Genomic DNA, 23,528 nt, shown 5'->3' with positions numbered 1-23,528 from the left:
TTAATATAAGCAGTAAAAATCTCTGGCACAGCATGAGTTAAAAAGAAGAAATAAAACTCAGACTAGGCAGCAACAAAGGGAGCAGTTCGCAAACACATCTTGAATTGTCACAACGTTTTCCCTTGTGGCGGACGATCAGATCGTCCTTCTCTCAGTGACAGGAAATGCCACACGCAGCGCAGCTGAAAACTGCTGATGTGGGAAGAGGACAAAAGACGCGCAGTGCCCGCGGAGCTCTGCAGCCGCACCCCGCTGCCAAACCGCTTCGCTCCGATCCCGGCGCCGCACCCTCTCTGCCCGCAGCCCCGCGCTCCGGCCGGGCTCGGCCTCCCACCCTTTCGCCCCCCCAACCCTCCCCGCCCCACTCAGCTCTCCTGCCAGAGGCGGGGACCCAACCCAGTGCAAACCAGCGCATCCTCTCGCGGCACCATTCGCTTCCTCGCAGTGGCAGCTCCGCTCTGACGCCCCTTCTCGCCGCCGCTTCCTCCCCTCCCGCGAGGTAAACGCTTTCTTTCTCTTTATCTCTGGGGCTCCTGACGGGTCTGCATCAGCCCTGCGTTGCTCTGTGTCCCCCGCGATCTTCCCTTAATTTCTGTATGGTGTTTCCCGTGAGCTTTTGCAGCTTGCAATATTTTCTTTTTTTCAGGCAATAACTTGGTCACTTTATGCAGCAGGGAAGTTGTGTGGCCATGCTGCAAGGTGAAGGGCTGCAACAGGGCAAGAAACAAAGATGACACTGAGCAATACCTGCTTTCCTTCTCCAAACTTCCCTACAGATACATAAGAGTTCTGAATAATCTATCATTTCTGTGGGACAGAGACATCAGTACTAAAGTAATAGCATAACACCCTGTTGTAATGTTACCATCCAGTTTTATCTGCTCAACAGAACAGCGGCACCCCATCACTTTGGCAATGTGAGAAATAATTCTTGGATCCGTGTGAGAGGTCCTCTTCTGAGGAAACTCAGGAGTCCTGAGCAGGACTGCCTGCTCTCTGATGGACGGAGCTGCTGCCGCTCTGCCCACAGAGCCACGAGTGATCCAACTGGGAACAAAGTTAACACAAAGGCATTAATGAAAATAATGATTTTAATCATAGTGTGAATTTTCACTGTGAAATAGGAAAAGATTTATCATCACTGTATGCTGAGCACATCTTGTAAAGGTACAAATCCAAGTAACTTATCCAGACTAGCTTAGCTCTGAGGAATACCTGCAGTCCTCCCCCAAAGCTTTTAGATCGATGTATTTTCAAAACCAAATTAAGCTACAGACTCCTGAACAAGGTAACCTCTCAGAGCAGATGACCTTGGTGCCACTGACGAGATCACTGATGCAGAAGCATCCGTGTGCAGAACTGACCTGTGGCTTTTATCTCTGAGGGTGTATTTTTACTCTGAAGCATAAGTTTTGGATCTTGGAAAGATGTGTTTGCGTAATTTTGTTCCAGACTGATGGCACTCTTTGTTCCATTGGGAGGTATCATAAACATCTGCTGCTTCATTTGCTTTATTGTTTGATCACATTTCAGGCAAGAAGCCAAGAGTTCACCTTCTTTAAAAATTGCATTTTGAAGGGGGAGGAGGGCTGAGAACTGTGAGCTTCCCTGCCCTTTGCTACAAACCATGAGTGCTGTGTCAACCACGGCAGGACAGGTGGGCTGCATTTGGCTCTGTAAAACACCTCAGTGAGAGCACCCTGTGAGCTGTATCTACTTTGTTTGAAATGCCTCTGGCAGTGCTGAAGAGGTGTGGGGAGTTCCGAGGCAGTCGTGTGGCTGAGCAGCAGTTGGATTCCCAGGACTGCAACAATGGGGATGAATTCTGCATCCCAGCAGAGTAGTGCAGGAACAACAGTAAGTATAGAGGTAGCTTTAAATTTCAGACCAGCTTTGGCACTTGCTTAAGATCATTAATGATCTTACCCAGGGCACAAGGCCGGAGCTAAAGTAAAAAAAAGCTGGAGTAAAAAAGTAGAGCTGCTCAGTGGCTGCAATTTCAGAGTACTCATCTGGGAAGAAATGAGCAATCTGCATTGCACCCTGATATGCTCAATGGAAATGTGAATGTCCTGGAAAGTACTCCGGGTTGGACAAAGTCCAGATTGTGCTGCATTGCTGCTCCTTCATTTCAATCTTTTACAGGCTTACAAGAAGAAATAAATGCTGTGTACTTCACAGGGATGTCCGTAACAAAACAAGCATATAAGGATCCCTCTCATGTAAATGCTCTAAAAATAAAAGCTGCCACTATGCCCACATAAGACTGTAAAAGTAATCTTGAATGTCACTGAACTACACAGAACCACTTGGTCCAGTATACATACACATCTGGGGAGAACTGGAAAATTAAACCTATGCTGTTTAAATCAAAAGATGGACAATTTGAGTTCCTTGTGTAGTTCTTAAAACTTAATGCAACCTTCTTGGTCAAAAATGCTTTTCTGATTTCATGTAGCCAAGTCATATATTTATATACTGACCATGCTAAGATTAGTCATGCTTTATCATCTCTAAAGTGGTCAGAACATCACTGGGGATACAAAACACAGCGCAAACATCAGCCAGGCTGCTGCCTCTGTACTTCACCTCACTCAGTGGACAGCTGTGCTGGTCAAGGAGGCACAGTTACACTGTTTCTCTGCTCAGATCCATTGTAATGTGCATTTTTCAGATACCCAGTTTTGTCCCCAAAGCTCTCAGTGTTCAGTAGGAAATTTATGGGCTGCAAAGTGTTTCTCAAGCTTCAACAGTGACGCAGTTTGCCTCTTGTCTCCCACAGGATGCACCAGCAGAGCACTGCACTGCAAGTCCACCAGCAGTGACCCATGGAATAACACAGCCCAGCACACAACAGGCTCATAGGAGTAACGTCAGGGAGAGGAGCAGGAGAGCTGAGTCTGGGCAGAAGGCAGCATGGGAGCAAATGCCTCCAGCAAGTCACTGCCCTTCAATGAGAATGAAGAAGGTAAGAGCTGCAGAGCAGTTGGTGTCTGGAACTGCAAAGTTCAAATAGAATATCCTGAGGGCAGCATGGCCCAGAGTCACCGCCAGCTCCCAGGCACTTCAGTTAAGCACAGCAGTGTCAGGGTGTGCCTCAACCCGATGCCCTTGGGATGGCTGTCAGTGGCCACGAGCTGAGCATGGGATGAGGGCACTCATCAGGGGGGACTTCCGAGATGTCAGGACATCGCCAGGCAGTTTGAGAGCAGGGAAGAAACTGCTCTTCTGCAGGCAAGGAAGGTTTGTTTGGAGACCACAGCTCAAGGAGTGGGATGAGGAATAGCAGAAGAGCCCAGGTGATGTGTGTCCTTGTGTCTTTCCTTGCTTTAGGCTCGGTGGGAGAACCACCTGCAGAGCTGGACTGGCAGCCTGGGGCAGGAGGGGCACTGAGAACAGCCATACAGACTGGTGTTGCTGCACTGCCAAATGGCAGAGATGACACTTAAAGATCATTCCATAAATACAGTTCCTGCTGTATGAGGGAGCTTATTAACTTCCATATGGCCCTTCTCATGAGTGCAATAATCAAGTGCATAGGTAATGCAAATAAAATACAAACAAAAGATGAGAATTTAGATGGATCATAAAGTATTCTTCCATAGAGAAGAATGCCTATCAAGTATTAAGCAATCTTGAATTGTTAAAAATGAACTGTTGAAAATCTTCCCAAGTGAAATGCTCAGTTTGTTTCAATGCTTCATGGAAAATGCATGATGTTTATCAGGCCCAATGAAGTGCTGAGTGCTACACATGTTGAGGAAGGGCAGTCAGGGCAGATCTGATCAGGATTCCTTTGTGCTGAAGCTTACTGGCACAGTTTTTAGAAATATGAGGGAGAAAAAACATCAGTGGTGCGAGACCTTCCTGGAGATCTCATTCCTGGTACATCCAATGTTAAGTATTTTCATCTTCTTTTATAAATAGCTTCCTGTGCTAACTCAGGTGACTGATACTTCTTGCCTTCCTGGCCACCTTCCTTGGGGTGCTGTGTCCAGGCTGTGAGACCGAAACAAATCAGATTTTCCTTGTCTGCTCCCTCTGCTGAGTCCTACTTGGGCTCAACATGCTTTGTGCTGTATCAGCTCCTATAGCTAAGAAATAAATGCTCTCTGGAGCAATGCAGTGACCTGTACAGGATGCTGCCCTTTGAATGGACCTTTGCAGATGGGCTGGAAAGAAAAATCTGCTGAACACCAAATTTTAAACAACCCCTTGTCTCCAAAAACAAGAAGATGCTGGAGTGCCCTTCAGGTTTTTTCAGAGAAGGGGTAGAAATCACTTTGTCCAACTGCTGTTCAGCCATTTTGCTCTTGAATGTTTGCTCTTTCTTGCAGTCACCTTTGACCACTTTGAGATACTGCGAGCAATTGGGAAAGGCAGCTTTGGAAAAGTAAGTCATGTGTGAGTTAATGTATGGCAACAATAACATAAAGATGGTAGTAAATATCCAAAAGGTTACTTACAGGAAAAACTCACCCATATGGAAGCCTTCAGTCTGCTGGGAAATGCAGAGGCAACCTCCACCAAGGAGCAGTCTCCAAGAGGCACTGCCTTAGTGGTGGTCAGCCCTTAAATGAGGTCTAGAAGAGGTAGAGTCAAGCTCCACCCCTTCCGGGACCACAGCTGAATTACTCTCACCTGTGCTCCCACAGCTGACCCGTGCCTCAGCTGATTACTCAGAGGTTCAGGCTGTGATTACCAGTTTCCCATACAGTTAATCAGCACTGGGACAGCTGGAAACAATGGAGAGAAGGGGAAATTAGAGAGGCTTTAACAAGAGCAAAAAAAAAAAAACAAAAAACAAACAAAACAAAAAAAACCACTGCACTGTCAACGAGATCTGACCTGAGCATCAGCTCATTGAGTTTGTCACCAAGAATGAATCAGAGCTCAATTCTTCATCCACTCCATAGCCACAAAAGATTCTGCAGGAGATTACAGTGATAAATCAAATGACCTGAATTTTCTGTGTTTCTGGATAAACATTTTCCAAGTTTCCACAGCAAAACACTGAATATCATGATACATATTTAACAAAGAGCTACGCCCATATAAAAGGCTTGTGGCAGTATCTTTTAAGTGAGCAACTGTCTGTGAAACACAGTGTTTGTTGTTAAGCATAACATTACAGTCACATCAGTTTTATTTTTGTTGTAAAGAAATCTCATGTTTTTAGATGTTAACAGAAATTTCAAAGGACTTTTCCCATTTCACGAGGGCACACAGATGCCAGATCTGAGGTGTGCCTTATGTGCAGAGTGAGAGAAACACTCGTGGATGGAAAAACAAAAAAGGTTGATGGAAACTTTGCAAATTCATCCCCTCAAACAAACTATTGTGGAAAGAAATCTGGAGAGAGAAAAGAGGGGAAAAAAACCTAAATATTTGGTTTTGCATTCTCACAAACTCAGTTTTTCATTCATACATTCCTTTCCCTCATCTTCCCACAGCAAAAATTGTCCTTTGGGAGAAGATGGGATGAGGTGTTCACTGAGGTATTCACTGGAGATACCAGAGATGCAGAGCAGCACATGGGGTGGGGACTTGGCAGAAGGGCTTTGAGAAAGACACCCGGAGGCTGTGTTTTATCTGAACTGATTTGTTGGCAAATCATCTCTAATGGATCACTTGATTTACTCACTCAGGTCTGTGTTGTACAAAAGAATGACACCAAGAAAATGTATGCCATGAAATACATGAATAAGCAGAAGTGCGTGGAACGTAATGAAGTGAGGAATGTCTTTAAGGAGCTGCAGATCATGCAGGGCCTGGAACACCCCTTCCTGGTTAATCTCTGGTAAGGCATTTCTCATTTACTCACCAGTTAGTCTGTGTTAGCTAGAGGAACCTCTGACCATGTTTATGCCACATTAGGTACTCATTCCAAGATGAAGAGGACATGTTCATGGTGGTAGACTTGCTGCTTGGAGGGGACCTGCGTTACCACCTGCAACAAAATGTGAGATTCCAGGAAGGCACCGTGAAACTGTTCATCTGTGAGCTGGTGTTGGCCCTTGACTACCTCCAGAGCAGACACATCATCCACAGGTCAGTTGGGCACTCAGCAGGTGGAATTCATGGGCTGCAGGAGGGGCTGACCTTTTCCTCCATGATTTGAAGGGACAAGCGAAACCGTCAGAGCTAACCAAGCTCCCTCACATACATTTGCTTGTGTGTAAAACTGTATGTTTTTCAGAGAAAAGCATTTCTCTTGTGTGACAGATGTACTAAGTGATGCAGACCTCAGAGGTCCAAGACTTTTGGCTCAGCATTGGCTAACTGGGGCATCAGCAGGGATGGAGTTACAAGGGGCTAAAAAAGAGGGCAAGGACAGAAAATGATCAATTTATAATCCCAGAGACAGCATTCTTGTAAGGTGCAAAAATAAAACATGGCACAAATTTAGGGTTGACACGATACTGGCGGAATATGATTACTTGCTTCTTTCAAGGACCGTATACCTGCCATTCCTGATATGTGAAAGCAGAAAGGTTGCCTCCATGCTCCCATGGGCCTTCCTCAGTTGCAGAGAACCCCAGTGGACCAAAAGGATTTTGCTCTTCTTTTGGTGTGAGACAGACTTCCTTACATACAGCTGCCAATTTCTCAGAGTCTTATTTTTCGTCCCTCTTGGATGGTTTGTATGAGTCCTTCTTTGTTTGTATGAATACCCGCATAGATTTCTGGCCCATGGTACCCTGCTCTGTACTGTGTGCAGCGGGGAGACAGCGGGCACTGAGCTGTGCCTCCACCCCACACCTGCCTGAGTCACCTAATAATGGATGAGCATGAATTAAACATTGTGAAGTGCTCACTGAGCTGCCTTTGTCCTGGGCAGCCAGGAGCAAATCTTTGTGCTGCAGGCTTGGTCTAAACAAACAGAGTGGGACACGGGTACAAGGGAAGCACAAGGAGGAAATTTTCTCTATCAGAAGTGTGTTGCAATCAGTGGCATTCCCAGGGCTTGTGGGCATGAAGAGCTGCACAATTTATAATCTAAGTAAAAGTCTGCGCCTCATAAAGGTGAGAGGTAACTGGGAAGTAACGGTCCCAATTCTGAGAGTGGGGATGCCAGCATAGCCACACTGTGCTGCAGTGCCCACTCCAGCTGCATATACACAGGGAATAGCCTGGGGGCAAAGCTGTTGTGATTTCCCAGAGGTTCTCTGCAAATACAGATGGAATTGGGGGAGGGACACTCTGAAGTTGATTTGCTCCCAGGCTGGGGCAAGAGCTCCAAGCCATTACAGGCACGGGGGAATGGTATGCTGGTTCCAAACTGCTGAGCAGGAACCTGGCTTTGCACCTGGGCTCAAGAGCAGAGGTGGAGTGCACACATGGCTGCTGTTGTCCAAGCAGACTGAGTCTGATCTGCAAAGTGTATTTCAATCAGCTATATGCAGTACAGTATTACAGTACAGAGGTTCCACAAAATGTGTAGCAAGCTGCAAAATTTGCAAATGGTTTAATTAATACTGTATCTCAGTGGGACACTCAGGTAAAGTGACTCAGCTGAGGAGCGCACCATGCACAATTGGGAATGGTGGGAGAGATGCAAACAACTGTTCATGTTGTCTGAACAGCACTGTGTGGAAACAGCAGAGTGATGGCTTCACTTATTTCCCTCTGTGCACAGAAAGGTGGGAAATGGTTGTTACACTTTTCAGGCTAGGAAAGGTCTGTGCTCACAGCCCAGCAGAAGCAGTTTGGAGGAGACTGAAAGCTGCTTTGTGGTAATTACATTATTGTCTCTCCTGGACTTCAGATGGCCAGGCGAGGTCAAACTTTACCTTCTGCAGCTGTAAAGTCTGAAAGCTGCTCCCTCCTCACTGCGCCCTGTGCAGCACCAGCACACCCAGGGCATTGTTGTGCTGTCCCCACTCCACACCTCCATCAGCCCCACAGTGCCCAGAGCTGTGCTGGCTCGGTGTGCCGGCAGGTGATGGGCACTGGTGTAATTAGGTCATTAAGAGCAGCTAATATCTTGTAAAGCCATTCAGGAGCACTCAGGAGGTGTATCAGGTGTACATCTCCCTTCAATGGAACGCATTTTATTACAGCTTTGCTATAGGGGTTTGTTGCTGTTTTGTTCAGGAACAAAGCCTGCAGGAACCAGTTTGTTCCCAGAGCTCACGGCAGGGATGAGCTCAGTCAGGCACCAGCAGTGCCCTCTAATCAAATTAAATGACATTTACTCATTCCCAGTCAGTCTACTCTTAGCAACAGACAGGGAAAGCAGGCAGTGTTTTCAGTGACTGGGGTTCTCTGCAGCACCTCCACAGAGGAATGAGTTCCTGTTGAAGTAATTCCTTCCACTATCTCCCTTGCAGGATGGGGCTGTTTTCATAGTTTGTTGTTAAATCGGTGTCACTTTGTGCTGTAGAACACAAAGGGTATTTTGTTCATCCTTATTCTCCTCACTTTGCATTTTTCTTTTCCCACCTTTGATGCCCTTCATGCTCTCTGTTGTTACCCCAAGGGTGAGATATTTATTAGTGTGCCCACAGTTGGTAACTGAGATGCATCAGATGCAGCGGTGATGAATTTCCCCGCTGTGTTAATTTCTCAGTAGCCTGGAGGAAAGAAGTGGATAAGGAGCAGCATGGATGGCTTTCATCCTTCTGAAGAAAATAAAAGCATTAATAAATAAAATCCCAAAGAGAGCATCAGAACATCTGCTCTACTTTCCGTAGGGTCTACATTTTAAAAGCTGAAGGTTTTGGCAAGCATTTAAATGAGTGTAATTCTGATTTTGGAATTTTTATTCCTGTAATACAAAGCACACTTTTTTGGAGAACCTTCCTGCATTTGCACCTTTTGTAAGTGCAGCTTTTGTCCCTCACTGCAGAAACACCCCATTATGCACACAAACGTTTTCCTTGTTGTGCCACTCTGTTGTTCCACCTGCAGCTGAACAGCTCCAGTGATGCTCAAAAGATAAGAGCAACAATTGATGCCACTTGTTTGCTTCACTCCAGCATGTGATTTTTACTGGGTAAATGGTGAACAGCTTCCAGTAGAGTATTATAATGAGACAAAGTAATGAAAAAGGTAAAAAGCAGCTTTGACACTGTGGCTGGACTATTTGGGTGCTGCTGGCCCAGACAGTCACATCTCTATCTCCATTTCTGCTTCTGTTGGTTGGTGAGCTGTTCTCCTGTGCTGAAATCAAACCCAGCAAAAACATCAGAGCTGAAGAACTCCAACAAAAGATCTTTCTAGGGCATAATTCCCTCTACAGGCTACAGCTTGGGTACTCAGAAAGCTCCTGCAGCATTGTTTCATGCCACAACCCCAGCTGAATGGCTGTTTCCTTCTTCTCTCTTAGAGACATCAAACCTGACAATATCTTGCTGGACGAGCATGGTAAGTGTCACTTACCCCCTGGCCACTCATATGTATAAAAGCAGAGACAGAAATAGTAAGCCTGTGCTGAGGTTTCAGTGCTCACAGCTTGCCTCACTTTATGTTGCTTTCTTTTCTGATCTACAAGTAGTTTGGAGTATGATTGCCCTTCTGTTCTTGGGATGATGGCTTTTGCTTTTAGAAAAGCAGTGTTGGGTATATTCAGGGCACTGTGCATCCCGCATGGCTGGCGCTTTCCAGGGGTTGTATTGATGCTTAATCTGCTCCTCCTCAAAGCTGATTTTCTGGAGGGCACTGGCAGGTCAGATGTATTCTGTGTTGTTTGGACTCAGTTTCCAAACAATCCTCATTTTAAAGCCTCTGCAGTTGCTTACAATGTACCCAAAATGTTACAATCTAGCAGAAATGTAAGCGCAGTTACATTTGTGTATAATTTATAAATTTCAGTTGCACAGAACACCTTCATTCATGTATTTTCTTCTTCCTTGAGCATTTATCTCTGGGAGGAAGCTTTGAAAAGGACTTGGGCCTGGATGCATTGTATATTTATTGCTATACATTTTCCTAACTATAGTCCTGCTCTATCACTAGATACATTTGGCTTTGTCTTGGCAAAGTCACCCCAGTGAAGAGCTGTTCTGATATTGATCAGCTTTTAAGTCATTATAAAGAAAATAAGTGTTTTAATGATTTCTGAAAATCCATGTAGCTGTCTTGTGAGAAATCTTCATTAGCAGCTTCAATAAAGCCATTTCAAGGGAAAGTGCCAGCAAAGGAGTGAGGCATATCCAAGTACGTTGTCACTGCAGAGGTTTTAAAACTGATGCTGACACTCCTGAAGAATGGCTGTGGTTCTCACACATAACCAGGCTTCCAGTTTACTCCACTTTCACCTTCACTTTCAAAGCACCAGCTTGTTATTTATGGAGTAGCTTCAGCATGGCAAACAGGGGACCAGCACTGCCCAGACATGCTGTGCCCACACAGGGTCAGACGCCCGGGGCAACTCTCTGAGAACTCTTGCGACTCCAGGCACTGCAGGACCACAGGAATGTAGGTCAGCATCCTTCCAGAGGGGGAAGTCAGGGCAGGAAGGCACTGTGTGACTCTGCAGCTGCATCTGCTCCGCAGCATGGCAACTACAGGCTTCCATTACAGATCACCTGCAGACCTCCATTATGACTGCAATTTCAGATGATTTTCAAGCTTGTTTTCTGCCACTGTGGTGTTTTAAGTGCCTGTTGTAGAGGTTTCACAGTTATTTCCTGTGAATGTGCCCTTGGCTTCAGTGTCCTTATGGCAGTGACTTTTATTCCTTATCTTCATCCAAAGGTGCATCCTCTTGTGCATATAGAAAGCCGTAAAAGGGAACAGAATTTTCTGTCTCCTGTGTACATATTATTAGGACACATTTTTATCTCCATTTAGCCTCACAGATCCTGCTTGTTCTCCTTACTTATGGAACAAAGCTGAAGAACCTCATTTCCTTTCCTCTTCCTTCACCAGGTATTCAGGACTTTTATCAGGAAATGCATGCTGTTTACTAACCATGGTTTTCATAATACTCTTCATTGACATCAATCCCCTCCAAACGTGAGGCACCCGGAAGCCTTCAGCAGTCCAACTACAGTTTTTCACCCCCCAGTTCTCCCCATGCTCCCAGCTCAGCCCTTCAGCCCTCTTCAGCAGTAATGTGCCACTTTCTGTTTTCACCCATCACCCTCCTGTGGCTCAGCACAGAAAGGCAGTTTTGCCTGTTGCAAAGTTCAGTACCTCTTTGACATTGATGCCCGGTGGGACAGAGGAGCCCTGGCAAATCTCTGGCTTTGTGGAAGCGTCTGGTTCAGATTGCTGATGGTGCAGTGCCCCGTAATACCATGCACTGACACGCATCACCTACTGCAAATTGTTACCAACATATCTGATTTGCTTAATATTCTTTAGCACAATCTTAGCTGAATTCACAGAAGCCTTGTTTTTTCTTCCCCTTCCTCCTACAGAGGTGCTCTGGAAAGGTAAAGGGATTATGTTGTAACAGAAGTGCTGCATTTAGTAGCAAACTTCTTTGCCCAGCACAGAGCAGAAAGTCCTCCTCTGCTCTGCATGCAATACTCACAGAGGAGAGCTGCACTCTCAGGAGAACCCAAGATTTGATTCAGAAGTGCCACTGGAAAGTGGCAGACAAGGAGATCTGGGGAAGGACACATGATCAGAGTGCAGCTCTGGCTGTGCTGCTCAGAAACCAGCTGCAATTGGAGATGCTGTAGAACACAGGCCTTGGAGTCTGACCTGAAAGTTGCACAGCAGCACAGAGTTCTCCCCTTCTGTCCACCAACAGCTCAACCTGTCCACTCTTCCCTGTAGAGCTGCAGTTCAATACCAGAACATTCTATGAAGTTGCACTGCGCAAAGCCTCCTTCCTGCTGTCCATGCCGTTGTTTGATACATTCCCAAATGGGTTCATTTAAAAACTTGTGATTTGTTTGAAGTGAATCACTGAAAGGATGCATCCAGAGAAGGGCACATTTATGCTTAGAATATCAAATTCTTAATAAGTCTCTGATTCACATTTATCAGTCCCACTCCCCACCACCCCCCTCAAAAAAAAAAAAAAAAAAAAATTGTGGAATGAGAGATAAAAGAGAAAAGAATACAAGGACATAGAGGACATCTCAAGACAAGAAAATCCTATATCGTCCTTTCCTTTCAAGCACTCACAGCAATCCGATTGCAACTCCTTTGTGGGAAGGGAGGAAGCAAGGACCCAACTGGTGTTGTACAGCACTGACAGCAACAAGGAGGGACATGCTCCAAACCTGCAGCATGCAAGAGATGTGCTTTGCCATCTCACCCATGGTCTTCCAGCAGTTCACACAGCTCACAGAAGGACCTCTGGATTTTTTTCCTTCCTTCAGAATGGAGCCTGGAAGCAGGCTCTGTTAAAGAGCTGTTTTGTGTCTCGGTGGAACAAACAGCCCACAGAGCACACAGTGAAGAAAGGTCTGACCCAATTAATGGGGCTACTGACATATGGGCTGTCCTGTGAGCAGTGTGTGTCTTTTGCTAAATCTGATGAAATATGAAGTTACTGAAACACCAGACAACAACTCATGGGCAGGGGCCAGAGGATGAGTTCATCTTTTCCAGATGCTATGCTGATACGGGGTTGGAAGTTCAGTGACTGAGGAATGATCCCAGACCCAATGGTATTATGGGCTGCCTGTCTGCCATTCACACATTTATTCTGTGCTCTGACCATGGCTGATTTGGGGTGGAGGAAAGAGAGCTCCTGCACTTGATACAGTGTTGTTGGAAAGCTGTATGCAGGAACATGGATGTGATGCAGGACTTTTTTAGCCAGTCACAAACTGTACTTCTGTTCCCTCATTTTTTTCCAGCTAGATCAGATATTTGCAGCAGGCAAACTTGGTCGCTGCTTACACATATTTATGTTCAAATGTAAGCATTGGCTTCAATATTTTATAGCATCCAGAGGGGACAGCATATGTTCACTGCCAAAGCATCAACTTTTAGCCATAAGGACAACCACATTCTACTTATGAAATAAAACAGCAGTGAATTTCCAGCTGCTGAAGTTCACATCTGAGTGAATATTGTCCCAGCATCTCTATCAGTAAGAGCCATTTCCATTTGATCTCTGTGGTTAAGAGGAAACAACAGCAATTCAGCCACCCCCATTATTGCCAGAGGGTGATGAGTCTACAAAACATCACAGCATTCCATGGTTTGGATAATGAATCTAGCACTGCCAGAGATTAACAAGATCATTGCCTAAAGAGAAAATGCACGAAGCCAGGAAGAAGCCATTATTTAATCAGAAGAATTAGGCCAGGTTAACCCGAGGTTCAGAGAAGTTCACTTCAGGGAAGCCAGCCCTATATTGATTACCTGCACTGCTGCACTCTGTGGGTCTGCTCACTGATAAGAGTTCAGGGAATAAGGAGTAATTAAGTGCTTGCCCAAAAAGAAAGAAACCAGCAAGCCACGAGCCCAGTGGAGTTGTTTCCATTCTCACTCCTGTTAATCATGTTCGCCTTCACATTTCAGTTTGCAAGCAGTAGTTGCACACATTGCAGCAGTGGTAGCAGAAACCATACTTGAAAACAATGGGAAATCCTTGCTAAAAGAAACACCTCTGAAATGAGCTCACAAACATCACAAGGTACAGTCAAAGACAGAAAACACCACACGGTGACAAATTTGATAACTCTAATATTTTGCTCCCAGAGGACAAATAAGGGTTACTTCTTCTAACGAGATATAGCCATAAGCAGCCTATAAGCTAAATGCTTTCTGTCAGTTCTGGCATGAGAAATTTCTGCATGAAAACTACTTTCCACGGGATATTTCATTTTGAGTTTCTGGTGGAAGGTTTTTTCTTTGTGTAATTAAAGCAAATCTGTTCACACTTCAATCTCTGTCTTCCAGGACATGTGCACATCACTGACTTCAACATTGCCACAGTGCTGACTAAAGAAACACAGGTCACCACGATTGCTGGCACAAAGCCATACATGGGTAAGAGCCAATGAACACTGTGCTCCTGAATTGTCAGTTTCCAGATCTGAATTGATAGCCATGGTAAAACATCACCGCAGTTCTTCATCACACAAGCACAGCTGATAGAGCAGAACACCACTGACGTGCCTGGGAGAAATCAGGGCTGGAGTATGCAGAAAATGAACCACAGAGAAAAGTCCCAACAAATGCCAATGGAGCTCAGGTGGAAACCGCACCGAGAAGCCTTTGCACTGGGGAAAGCAGGAGCATGACACTTCTGAGTGAAGCAAAAGCACACAGAAGTCTTTCTATACAGGTAACACTAAAAACAAAACTCTCCCACAGCTCAGCACAAAACCCTCCCCATGGCTCCTGCAGACATCGGGCCTTGGGGAGGGTGCCCAGGAGGTTCCTTCCCATCAGGACCACCTCAACACCACCTGGTGCAATCCCTGTAAAGAGGAACAAATGCTCAAAAGGAAAGTGTTGCTCTTTGGGTTTGGTTTTATTTTACTCAGAGCATTTCTTCCTACCCATCTTGCACAAAAATAACTATAGTATTTTATTCCCTTGATCTCAGAAGGGAAAAGCATTGGCTGAGGAAGAGCCTTCCAGCTCCTGCTCACTCCATATTACTGATGTCCCCAGGAAGGCCATGACTCTCAGGTTTTACTCAGTTACAACATCCATCTCCTTGCCACACGTGTATCTGGCACCATATTTATATATACTACAAATATTTACTGTATATTAAAGTTTCTAAAGAGCTGGTTTTATTCACTATGACTGCATTCAGTCCCTACCAGATGGAAGCAATTTAAATATGAACAAAGATATGAGTAGGATGGGAACAGCTTTCCAACATGGAGAGCTGTGTGCACTGAAGAGCTGAGGCTTTCTGAGGGGAGTGAGAAGACTTTCAGACCAATGTTGTGTCTATATTCCATGGATTGGGGCCATTCTTCATTCTGGAGCACATTAATACGCAATAACGGGCAAGTCCTGTGTCAGCAAAAAGGCAGTCACCCTTTTCTGTCTTTGTGGACAGAGGAGCAGTGAGCAGCTCCATGTGCTGAGCTCTTGGGTGCTCAGTACCCAGAAGCACAGCAAAACAGGACACTGCACCACGTCTCAGAACTTTGGGTGCTTTATATGATACAAGAAACTGAGTCTGGTGAGCCTCTAAGTGGTTTGGGGAGCTACACAAAGCATTCCTTAATGTGAATAATTTAGATTATATTTACCACATAAATGTGCACATCACACTGGTGGTAGCACTCTAATTGTAAGGGTCATCCCGTCTTTTACGTACATACTTGATAGATCAAGTTCTGCAACCATTCATTAGGAGCAGAAATCATTGACACTCATCTTATAAGTGGGCAAAGCAAGGCAAGAGGATACATGTGTTGTTAATAACAGGGCCAAGATTTCAGGGTGTGGCCATTTCCAGAGCAGGCAGATATAGGGGTTAATGGCTGTTCCATGAGGTGTTTCAGGTGCCAGCCCTGTCCCGGAGCAGGGCAGGATATAGCACAGCACCAACAGGTGCTCACACCTTGCTGAAGGGACCAGCAACAGTGAGTGCTGATCATAGAAAGGAGCTGGGGGCACTTTGTATGCAGTATTTGGTGTTCTGCCTGTTCTGAGATTCCTCAGCTGCAACAGCAACTTAGAAGACTGGCAAAGACCAAAACATGAAATACTGCAAGTAAACCCATGCTGGTTTGTGTAGCTCCCTGTGGCCCTTGGTAAGGGGCCAATGGATCAGCCATATACCCTTGTTCTGAAGGAAAAACAAAAAAATGGCATTTAATGCTGTAACACAATGGAAAGTACAGCAATAATAGCAGAATAGCAGAGTCATTGACCATAGCAAATGAGAACAAGCCCAAATGCAGTTGCTATGAACACAGAAACAAAATAAAAAGTGCTGCTTCCCTTTGGAAAGCCTCAGGTATGCAGGGATCCCCACAGAGAAACTTTTACCTCAACCACCAGCACTTAAAAGAGGTCTGGGAAGGGGTGGATCCTGGCTCCAGCCCTTCCATCACTCGGGTACATTGCACACACCTGAGCTCCCCTGGGTTGGCTCTGCTGTCCCACAAGGTGCTCAGTCACTGCTTCAGGACGTAACTCAGCATTTCTGCTACAGGGTGATATGCTGATGTTTGTCCTGGGATACTTCCTGTATCACTGGATCAAGCATTCTGTGCGCTGATTTTCACTCAGGGTTGCAGAAATGTGAATGATCTCTTTTATGTGTTTCACAGCACCTGAGATGTTCAGCTCCACAAAACCCATCGGCTATTCCTTTGCTGTGGACTGGTGGTCACTGGGAATCACTGCCTACGAGCTGCTCAGAGCCCGGGTATGGAGCACACAGTGCTGATGTCCCTATCCCTCTCTTTCCCCAAGCATGCTGTTTGAGTGGCTGATGCTTTATAACAGGGAAGAACAAGGCAAATTTCAGGTCCTAAGGTTTATTACATGTCATTGCATAGGCAGCAGAAATCAAATCTTCATCAGAGCTTTTGTGATCACAGCTATGAGAAACCATTACCATTCAGAAAAGCACACTGCAGCAGCTCCTTGCTGTATCTAAGGGTTTCTCAGGTGCCCTTACTCAGGTGAGGTTGGGGCCCTTGCAGGCAGTTGATCAGAGCAGTGCTTTGGAAGTGCTGTGTAAAAAGTTGGATGCCATTTTTTGAATTACATTCTTTTAAGCTAAGGGTGATTGAAAGCCTTAAAAGCTGATGGCTCCATTTGGTAAAGGAGAGCTGTAAGGTGGAATGATACAAAGATGATAACATATATTCAAAAGGTTTGCATAAGGAAAAACTCACCAGTATGGATGCCTTTGCTGGGAAAGGCTGAGGCAATCTCCACCAGGGAGGAACCTCCAAGAGAAACACTGCCTTAATGGTGGTCAGTCCTTAAATGAAGTCTAGAGGAGGTGGAGTCAAGCTCCACCCCTTCTGAATTACTGAATTACTCTGAATTACTCTCACCTGTGCTCCCACAGTTGACCTGACACTTGCCTCAGCTGATTAATCAGAGGTTCAGGCTGTGATTGCCAGTTTCCCATAACAAGAGCAAAACACCTTTAAAGAAACATTCCAACCGATCTTTGCTGAGAGCCTAGAAGTATGTTTGACAAAAACGTGAAGAACAGTGTGTGAGTGATCTTGATAGCACACATTTAAGGGGATATGGTAGTCTGAACTGATGGGTAACTGTAAAAATACTAACATAAATGTGAATTTTCTATTGGTAAATTTAAATTAATCGCAGGACAGTCGGGGTCGTTGTTTTTTTGACCTGGTGGCAGCAGTAGAGACGTGGTTTGGGACTCGGGGGTCGCGGCACAGCAGTGCGCAATGGGAGCTCCAACGACGGCGGCCGCGGGAGGACCTCGATGTCCCCCCGGTGTCTGAGCGCGGCAGCACCGCGCACGCGGTTGCATCTCACAACGTGTCCGTGATGTAGCAGCTCCCCACGTGCACACTGTAGAAAACCGGGAGTTAAAGATCTTTCCCAGCAACACTCTTCCACTGCATGCAGATTTCCGAGCACAGCAGCGCCGTTGTTCCATGCAGGGGCTGCAGAGGCGGCCGTTTCCCCGCGTGCAGCCCTGCAGCTCAGGGTTGGGTTCTGAGCAGCCACAGCACGCTGAGCATCTTGCACTGCGGAATAGGCGGCTCTCAGCCTTTGTTGTGGCGGTGCTTTTCCATGAGGTGTTAAAAACCCCGCTCCATTTCCCTTTGGTCATTTCCAATACGAGCAAAGAAGTGAAAACAGAGGTATTCACGGGAACGCTGGGAACAGCCACAACTGGACACTGACTGCTGGCTCCTATCTGACATCCAGCCATTATTGCTGTCCTCACTGGTGTTACAGTGCTTATTTCAGCTGAGCTCAAGAGCCGACCAGCAGAGATTTCAGTGGGGGGAGGGGCGCTAGGGAATGTGCAAAGAGATTTTGTTTGGAGCTGCCTTGCTCTGAAAAGATTTCTGAAGGACCTGAAAAAAAGGATACGCTAAAATGCTTTCCTTGTTGTACTTCTCACAGAGGCCGTATCATATTCGCTCCAACACTTCCACAAATGAAATTGCTCATGTATTTAAGACGGCCACAGTGATGTACCCTGCTGCTTGGTCTGAGGAAATGGTGATGTTGATCAAAAAGGTGAGGGCTGCTGTGTGCCTGGAGCATGTCTGAGCTGGGATCACACTGCAGCCAACCAAGCCTCTGTGCCCCGCGGCCTTTGTAGGAAATGGTGGGGATTCATGGAAAACTGTATCCAGACTCAGTGCTGGTAACCTTCAGGTAGTGTTGTATGACAAACATCCAGCTTTTAATGATGGAGCTCATTAATGTCACAGTCAGCTAACAGCACTGTTCTCTGTGCTAATGGTGATGGTGCTCATGTTGGCAGCTTGCGCTGCTGCTAATGGATCTTTCCTGAGGACACAGCATTGTCTTCCAGGGTTTATCCTATAACTTTGTCCCTCTGGAGTGATGTAACTTAGAAGTACTGATACATATGTCCACAAATTTGGCTAAAAACTCACATAAACATTTTGATTTGAGATTTTCATTTTTTTTCCAATAATAAATAAAACTTGGGGGGAAAAAAATCTCATAATATTGAAATCCTTCAATTCCATGAAGTTTATGCAATTTAAACTGGTCGGGATGGGAGGGCAGGACTGTGGGAGAGTCTGAGCAGGCACAGCAGTCTCATTCTAACCTCTTTCCTTTCACTCTTGCTACAGTTGCTTGAGACAAATCCTGATAAGCGTTTTTCTCAGCTGAAAGATATCCAGGACTTTCCATATCTGTCAGATGTAAACTGGAATGCTGTTCTGCAGAAGAGGATAATGCCAGAATTCATTCCTACAGTAAGGCAGTGTTAAATTTGAAAGGTTCTTAGTGTGTCCAATCCCCGTCACACCCTGCAGCCTGGTCTCGTGCCTTGCATCAAATCAGAGTGGGAAATCATAGAATCAGAGGATCACCATGGTTAGAAAAGACCTAAAAGATCATCCAGTCCAACCGTTCTCCTATTACCAATAGCTCCCACTAAACCACATCCCTCAACACAACATCCAAATGTTCCTTGAACACCCCCAGGGTCAGTGACTCCACCACCTCCCTGGGCAGTCCATTCCATGCCTGACCACCCTATCTGATCAGTAATACTTCCTAATGTCCAGCTTGAATCTCCCCTGCTGTAGCTTGAAACCATTCCCTCTGGTCCTATCACTAATGACACGAGAGAAGAGGCCAACCCCCAGCTCACTACAACCTCCCTTCAGGAAATCAGGAAATTTGGAGGTGTTCAAGGCCAGGTTGGACGGGGCCCTGGGCAACCTGATCTAGTGGGTGTGTATGTTTGGTGGCCCTGCTAGGCAGGGGGTTGGAACTACATGATCCTTGAGGTCCCTTCCAACCCGGGTCATTCTGTGATTCTGTGTGATTCTGTAATTATAGAGAGCAATAATGTCTCCCCTGAGCCTCCTCTTCTCCAGGCTGAATATTCTCAGCTCCTTCAGCCTCTCCTCATAAGGCCTGTGCTCCAGATTTCTCACACTTTCCACAAAAAAAGCAGGTGCCCCTAGCACAGGGCAGAAGACAGGCAAGAGCATGATTCTTACTTTCTGGTGAATCCAATGAAGGTTATTGGGTGGTGACTGCAAAGAATGGGTGCCTCAAAGATGATCCACTTTGTTTATAATAATCTCAAAGTTTCTGGACACATGGCCATGAGCACCATTGGCACTGAAGATGAAATATATGTTGCTTTTGAGCCATCCTGCACTGAACCACCTTCTTTATCAGCCCTGTCTAGGATCAGCTCTCCTAATGCAAAAAGTAGCGAGCAGGTGTGGACTCATTAGCAGCCTTGAGATCACTGTCCATTACAGAGCTGCTTTTCCTGAAGTGACCCTCCCTAACAAGTCCATTGTTCACAGGAAAAGAACAAATGTGATAGATTCAGGTTTCTGATCTTTTTTAATCAAATTAAAGCAACACAGAGATAACATAACTCTCTTTGCAAATAATCCAAGGCCTGCTCCATGAAGTGCCGCTCTGACTGTTTTTCACTTGCAAACCTAAACGAGATAAACTATGAACATTTTACTGCACTTATTCCTCCCCCCCATCTATGGCTTTCTCTGTGGTGGATGTATGTGTATTGCCTTAAAACTCATTCTGCAGAATTCTGTATGGCCTCTCAACAGAGGCTGTCACTTTGAAGCAACCAATGGACTAAAAGTAAGTACTAAGTGCAAAGGAAGCAAGTGTGTTTTTAAATGGTGCAAACCCACCTTGACAGTGCTCCCCCAGCTGAGGAACTGCTGAAATATGTCAGATGTGCAGCAACTGTTCCAGCTATGTGTTCTATTTATCTATACATCTATATAGATTTATGTTCTAATTAGTTCATTTTTTACAAAACTCAGATCCAGATGCAGCCCAATTAATGACAGCCACTCCAAGACCGGCACTGCTCACTTAAGCCAACCTTTCTTTCCCCTCCAGAAAGGAAGACTGAACTGTGACCCAACCTTTGAACTCGAAGAGATGATCCTGGAGTCCAAACCTCTTCATAAGAAGAAGCAGCGCTTGGCTAAGAAGGTGAAAGATGCCACCAAAAGTAATTCCTCACAGGTAAGAGCAAACACGTGCACGTGTGTAGTGAGAGAAGGCTTTCATTGTGCGTGAAAGCCAACTATCACTTAGTAGTACCACAGCCACCTTTTTGAATAGACTATCTCTTTTCCTTTTGTCCAGCTTTATTCCCCAGAGATCCCCCCATCCCTCACCCAGATGCACTTCTCACAGTGCATCAACCAACACACACTGTTGCTTTTCTAGACCTTCAGTTAGGCTGTTTCTGTTTTGTATTAGCAGAAACTTTTTGGAAACTTTTGTTTCCTCTGAAACATCCTCTAGAAAGAGAGGAAAGGTAACGTAAATATTTGCACTAAGAGTTTCTAAGTTGCAAAGCACTCCAGAAGCACTGTGTAGTTTTCATAGCGCTGGAGAGCCTCTTTTTGGGTGGGAACTCTTTCTTTGGTTCTGTCTCAGGTGCTGCAAAAACAGATAACATTTCCAGGGCCAGTAGTAACCTGAGAAGAGTCTGTGCTTTGCACATGCAAGCTGGTATCATAGAGCAAGCATAGCCAGGTCCTGAGTTGGAGATAAACTCCTATACAGCAATTGATGTCAAAATTCCTACTGGCTTAAATAGTGCCAGAATTTCCTGCGTAGATAATGAGTAGCACTTTCACTTTAGTAAAACTTCATTGTTTTTCATCCCCCTTAATTGTTCACTATTGAACATTCCTTTAATAAAGTGATTTAAAGGTCAGACGTGCTTTTGAACATCTTTGGTACTTAAAAATGGATTGGGCTCTCAGGGCTTGATCCTGTGTAGGGTTTGGCTTTTTCATGCATTCCCAGCCTGCAGCCTCCTCCATTGGCACTGGAGCCAAATGCTTGTTTTCCATCCCAATGCCAAGAGTCTGGATAATGCAACGTTGAGAGAAGAGGTGTATGTTTGTTTGGGAGTACAACTGTGCAGTTAACAAAAGCAACCTGAGCCTGAATGGCTTCTTTCATCTAGACCTTCCATAAGAAATAGCATGATATAGTTACTGAGACGTTGCCTCCCACCTACATTATGCAGGAGCTCTTGGGGCACACTCAAGACCTGGAAGGCTTTGCTGCATGAGCAGTTTTATGCTTTTGCAGTCTGAGCTATTTCTGCAATAGAAAAATCCCTGTGGAAACCCAACATACAATTTGAAGCCTGTATACCTACTGAGTTCTATGTGAGGAGAGTTGTAGTGCCATTCTCTCAGCTGCAATGCTGGTGTTGCTCTGGACCTAAAAATATTGCTGTTTCTCCTTGAAAATGCCCTTGCAAAATTTCTGTCAACAACTGTGAATTTATTCAATTTTTCTCCATCTTTTTCTATTCAAACGTGAAAGGCCTGCCATCTTCAAAAGCACCTAGAGATGCTCCAGAGGGACTTCATTGTTTTCAACAGAGAAAAGTAAGTACTGATAAAAAGGCAGCATACCAGACACTGGCACAGAGCAAAAGCTTTTGGCCAATGAACAGGGATGGGCAATAATGCTGCTTCCGTGGGTCTGAGGCTGGGCTGGCATCAGGCCCACAGTGACCCTGCTGTGGCTGGGTCTCTGGAGCCAGCTGCCCCAGCAGCAAAGAGGTGCTCAGAGCAGTTGGGCTGGGGCAGGCAGTTGGGAATGGGTGGTCTCCAGGCACCCCCAAGCCCACTAATATCTCTGCTTCCTGTTCTGCCCTAGGGTGAGACACCAGCGCAACGAGATCCAGCAGCATGTAGCTCTAGCCAAGTGCAGAGGCATGCACAAGGATGGCCAGAACAACAACCTCTGAGAGCCACAGCCCTGGCAGCAGGAGGCTCTGGGGCTGCCCCTACAGCTTGCCACCACTCATTAGAAACAGCTCACAGCTTTGCCTGTGGTGGCAGCAGGAATGTGATGATGTGAGAAGGATGAGCTGCTCAGCACTCTTCCATTGGGGTTGGCCAGCTGGTATCACAGCCTGGGGCTGAGTGCCAGGCACCCACCTGCAGGAACATGTCATTGTCACCAGCACTTGTCGTGATGGGAGCTGCATCTGTGGACCCTGGGCCAGGATTCCTGCATGGGTCCCCACATGGAGCTGATTTCTCCAGGTGGAAGACACTGCTCTGACTTGTGATGCCTTCACTGGCACACAACGGTGGCCTCAACTTGCAGAGATCTACAAACATCCTCTGGAGGGCTGGAGCTGGCAGCAAGCCTCTTCCCCAGCTGGGCAAGGGCAGCAAGGTTCCATCCCTGCCCCCTGTCTCCTCACTGCTTCCAGAGCCACCTGGTGCAGAGCTGGACAGGCACACAGCTGGATAGGGAAGTGAATTAGTGACAGCCAAGTGCTGGTGAATGAGCAGTATCCCAGAGCTTCTCCAGGCCATCCTGAAGAAACATTCATAAACATTCTAAACTGCTGCAAGTTTCTGAGTCTGATGGGGCCGTGGCTTCCAACATTAGAGGTAAATTTGAACACATACTTCTCATCTCTCTGCTGTTGTCTTCACACTTGATTTAAGCAGCAACAGCTGTGCTCCTGGTGCAGGCTTTGCCAAGAGTGAGATTGGCTGAAGCATCTGTATTATGGTAATGCTGGGTATTATGCTATTAGTCAAATGCTTTTGCAGACCAGACCTTTCACCTCTTTATTTGACACTTTTTCCTGATCTCAACAATATAATAAACATGTGATGAACTGTCTGTCTCCCATTTCCCCAAAGGTGTTCTTGTATCTCCCGTGCCTTCCTGTATTTCTCCTCTGGCTAAATCCGATTAATTAAAAATAAATAAATAAATAAATCTAAATAAAACATATAGCAAATGAAAGACTCCTTCCCAGGTAATCAAAAGCCACTGTTTTTCTTCTGAGGTCACTTGTAGTGCAAGGCAGAATAGGTCTGGGAGGGTTGAGTAAAGCCAGGCTGTGACAACAGCCATACCTGTCACCTGCAAAGCACTGGGCTACAGCCACCTAAGAGAGATTCACACAACACAAACCCAGACAACGG

At 45.8% G+C, this 23,528-nt stretch overlaps 1 protein-coding gene across 4 annotated transcripts; it reads left to right on the top strand.

The window, feature by feature from the left end:
• STK32A (serine/threonine kinase 32A) lies at nt 1-23,298 on the top strand. Of its 4 annotated transcripts, XM_072348289.1 has the most exons (14): nt 1-499; nt 2,783-2,968; nt 4,338-4,393; nt 5,649-5,800; nt 5,878-6,051; nt 9,332-9,369; nt 11,370-11,384; nt 13,819-13,908; nt 16,164-16,261; nt 17,962-18,078; nt 18,669-18,794; nt 20,440-20,568; nt 21,895-21,959; nt 22,234-23,228. In XM_072348289.1, exons 2-14 carry the CDS (start codon nt 2,917-2,919, stop codon nt 22,322-22,324), a joined length of 1,203 nt encoding a protein of 400 aa, XP_072204390.1. In that variant the 5' UTR covers nt 1-499; nt 2,783-2,916; the 3' UTR covers nt 22,325-23,228. The 4 variants fall into 4 exon arrangements, with proteins under 4 accessions (XP_072204390.1, XP_072204391.1, XP_072204392.1 ...); XM_072348290.1 differs by lacking the exon at nt 11,370-11,384 and having other exon boundaries at nt 22,234-23,298; XM_072348291.1 differs by lacking the exon at nt 4,338-4,393.
• Nucleotides 23,299-23,528: the final 230 nt, after the last annotated feature.

Source organism: Excalfactoria chinensis, chromosome 13 (assembly GCF_039878825.1).
Source record: "Excalfactoria chinensis isolate bCotChi1 chromosome 13, bCotChi1.hap2, whole genome shotgun sequence".
NCBI lineage: Eukaryota > Metazoa > Chordata > Aves > Galliformes > Phasianidae > Excalfactoria > Excalfactoria chinensis.
The sequence above is the reverse complement of the archived record's forward strand: the minus strand, read 5'-3'. Positions and strand labels throughout refer to the sequence as shown.

What these genes read in the sequence shown, in the direction of transcription:
- STK32A (XM_072348289.1), top strand. Translation starts at nt 2,917, where the DNA reads ATGGGAGCAAATGCCTCCAGCAAGTCACTGCCCTTCAATGAGAATGAA. An exon ending in AGCAGACACATCATCCACAG is followed by an intron (nt 6,052 to 9,331) that starts GTCAGTTGGGCA and finishes CTTCTCTCTTAG; the next exon opens with AGACATCAAACCTGACAATA. An exon ending in ATTGTTTTCAACAGAGAAAA is followed by an intron (nt 21,960 to 22,233) that starts GTAAGTACTGAT and finishes GTTCTGCCCTAG; the next exon opens with GGTGAGACACCAGCGCAACG.